This window comes from Phaethon lepturus, unplaced genomic scaffold (assembly GCF_000687285.1).
Source record: "Phaethon lepturus isolate BGI_N335 unplaced genomic scaffold, ASM68728v1 scaffold26724, whole genome shotgun sequence".
NCBI classification, from domain to species: Eukaryota; Metazoa; Chordata; class Aves; order Phaethontiformes; family Phaethontidae; genus Phaethon; species Phaethon lepturus.
In genome coordinates, this window is record NW_010537384.1 from 5,036 (window position 1) to 8,167 (window position 3,132).

The 3,132-nt window shown below is 57.8% G+C and overlaps 1 protein-coding gene across 1 annotated transcript in view; it reads left to right on the forward strand.

Moving 5' to 3' along the window:
• Positions 1-2,545, forward strand: part of SLC37A2 (solute carrier family 37 (glucose-6-phosphate transporter), member 2) — a gene marked incomplete at its 5' end in the record, with an annotated part of 6,521 nt that extends 3,976 nt beyond the window's left edge. The window contains 6 exons of the mRNA XM_010286483.1: positions 624-672; positions 968-1,041; positions 1,538-1,616; positions 1,737-1,876; positions 2,120-2,226; positions 2,503-2,545. Of these exons, the coding sequence (XP_010284785.1) occupies positions 624-672; positions 968-1,041; positions 1,538-1,616; positions 1,737-1,876; positions 2,120-2,226; positions 2,503-2,545 (492 nt within the window). The remainder of the gene's footprint in view (positions 1-623; positions 673-967; positions 1,042-1,537; positions 1,617-1,736; positions 1,877-2,119; positions 2,227-2,502) is intronic.
• Positions 2,546-3,132: the final 587 nt, after the last annotated feature.

Genomic DNA, 3,132 nt, shown 5'->3' on the forward strand with positions numbered 1-3,132 from the left:
CTCCTGCCATAACCCCGCTCTGTTTTAAAGCCCCGGGGGTCCCACCGAGCCGGTCCAGCTTTCGTCTCTTTGCTTCGCATCCCAAAAGCCCCCGTGCTGATGGCCTCATGCTCTCCTGGCGCTTGGCCGGGACGTCCTTCCCAAGCACCTGCACAGAGCTCGTTTAGCTTTGCTGCCACAAAAATGCGGTTAATTAGCTGTAACCCAAGCCTGGCTGGCTCTGGGTTGCGAGCCTCTCCCCTCCGAAGAAGCTGGCGCGTGCTGAAAAGCGGAGAGGCCGCATCACGTCTGCGGCCCCCGATGGTGCCGGCGGGGCAAATTACCGTCTGGCTTCAGCCGTCGGGGAGGCGCGTGAGCCTCGCCGGGCCATAAATCGCGGCAGCACCTCTGTTTGCCAGCTGCCAGGTATTTCATCCGGCAGGCAGACGGCGGGACGCGGAGCCAAGGGCTGGTGCTCTCTCCTTCAAGCGCTGCATGAAGGCAGGGCTCTGTGAAGCTTGGCGCCAGCAATAATTCCGGTCCCCACCTTCTCTGTCCTGTCCCTGAGGTGCTGCTGCAGGAAAAATGCTCGGGAAAAACAGCTGGAATAGCCACAACTGGTCCCTCTCATGTCTCTTTTCCAGCTGTTCTTGTATAACCATGTCGGCCAGAACGGCATCGGCACATCCATAGGTAAGGAGCCCCTCGCCGAAGGGGCGATGGGAGATGCTGCGGACTCACCTGCCTTTATTTCTCCACTTGAGCCAGGGCCCCGGTCCAGGGTTTGGGGGAGGGTGGTGCTGGATGAGCATTCACTGCCTGCTGAGTGGGATCTCTGGGGGAAAAGGGAGATGTGCAGGAGAAAGATGCGCGGGACAGCGATGTCTGCGCACGGGCCAGGGATGATGGCCCCAAGGTCCTGCTGCTCCCTGCACTTAAAGATTTAATCTCTTCCCGGGTACCTCCGTGGCCATCTCGTTCCTCCTAGCGATGCTGATCATCTGCGGCGCTCTGGTTAACGGGCCCTATGCTCTCATCACGACAGCGGTTTCGGCAGATTTGGTAAGAGGCGCGCCTCAGACCCTGCCACGCTGCCCTTGCACACCCAAAGGCCGCTCCCTCTTTCCAGGAGGGATGTTTGCCGGGGTTTTTGCATTTTAGCTTTGTTTTCCAATGCCTCTGAAGCCCAGCAGACAAGGGCAGGGCCGTCACACCTCGTGCTGCGGTCCACACCCTCCCTTAAACATGGCTTTTTTTCCCCATTGCTTTTTCACCTTGGCTGCACGACTCTGCTTTGGTCTTGTTGCATCTCCCTCTAAACACAATCCTGATGGAAAAAATTGCTGCGAAATCACCTGCGATTGCTGCCTGCTGTTGGCGATACGATTTTGCTGTGGTTTGGCTGCAGGCAGTGTCCAAGTTTGGTCTTCCTGTCCTCGGCTGGTCCGATGCATGGAAACTGCTGCCGGCAGTGTGAGCGGCCTCACGCTAGGACTTGCCAGCTGCGGACCCCGAAGCCGACTTTTCCTCCTTATGTTTTGCCTCTCCGTCCCTACAGGGAACGCACGAGTCTCTCAAAGGAAACGCCAAAGCCCTGTCTACCGTCACGGCCATCATTGATGGCACAGGATCCATAGGTCCGTACAGCTGGGGGATGCCAAGCGCCCGTTCCCCCCGGTGCTGTGCTGGTGGGGGGTCCTGAACCCCTCTCCCCCCTGTGCACGGCATCTCCTAATGTGCCTCGTGCACCCTCGCAGGTGCCGCGCTGGGGCCGCTGCTCGCAGGGCTCATCTCCCCCACGGGCTGGAATAACGTCTTCTACATGTTGATAGCAGCTGACGTCTTGGCTTGCCTGGTAGGTCCCTCCTCAGCAGGAGTCGTTTCGCTACCCTGGATAGTCAACAGCTCCGTTTTAGCCGCCCGCTTGCCGGCGGAGGGTGGGAACAGTCCTCAGGAGACAGCTGGGCACAGCGTGAGTTGCAAAGCCCTGTATCGACTCCAAACCTTTGCCTCCATCCACTTGGCTTTTCCCAACGGCCTCCTTCACACATGGTCTTAGTTCATGCGATCTGCCCTGGGAAGAGCCTTAGAATTGATCTCCTGGCAACGGAAACGCTCACGCCGAGGCTGGTGGCTGCAGAGCCATCGGTCCCGCGGCAATCCTCCACCTTTCCTCTTGCAGCTCCTCGCTCGCGTGGTGGTCAAAGAAGTCCGTGGGTGGTGCGGCTGCATGGCGAGGAAGAGAGGGTATGTACGTACTGCCCCGGGGCAGCCTCTGGTCCCGCGGTGCCGAAACATGGCGTCGGTGCCGCTCCGGAAAGACGTTTGTTATCCCTTGCTGTCACTGCTGCGTCTCCACACGGGCATCACCTCAGGCTTTGCGAGGCCGTCTGCCCGACATCTCGCTCCTGTGGGAACAAAGAGACAATTCCACCTTGAGCCAGGGCAGCACCCGGGGGATTTTTAGCATCTGTGCCTGGCAAAATGCTCGGTGCTAAACACGCTGTCCTTGTGTCTTTGTAGCTCTAGTGTGCAGCTAACAGAGTCAGTGCTGGATGGGAAATAGCTCGGTGTGAGTACCCCCACTTGAGGATTAAATGCAAATGCAAGCCTGATTTGCCCTGATTTCAAGTTTTGCTTGTCAGGCTCAGCCTGGAAACAGCCAGTCCACTGATAATTTAAGGGCTGAGATCAAGATTTGGGAATCAAGGGATCGAATTGCGATGGCTGGGGACGAGAGTGCCGGCGGGTGGGTGGGCAGCGCGTCCTTGTCTCCAGCTGACCTACGAGACGTCAGCCCAGATGCCCGATTAGCAAAACATTGATTAATGCACTTGAAATGATCAAATTTAAAGGCTGACTTGCCTACCTGTGCTAATGAGCTTGATTACACAGACTCTGGGCTCGCTAATCAAAGCCGTGGCCAAATCGCTGCAGTTGAGGGTGTGAATAATCTCCGAATCGGCACTAGCCCATCTCCGCTTGCCACCAGGGCCCCCCTTGAGCACCAAGAAGCTCCAGCCAGTCCCGGTGGTGGGGGTGCCAGACCCCAGATCCCCTGCAAAAACGTTTGGTCCTTTATGTCTTGTGTTTGCAGGTGAAAGACCAATAGTCTGGGCCTCGCGCTGCGGTAAGTGCGGCCCAAATCTCCTT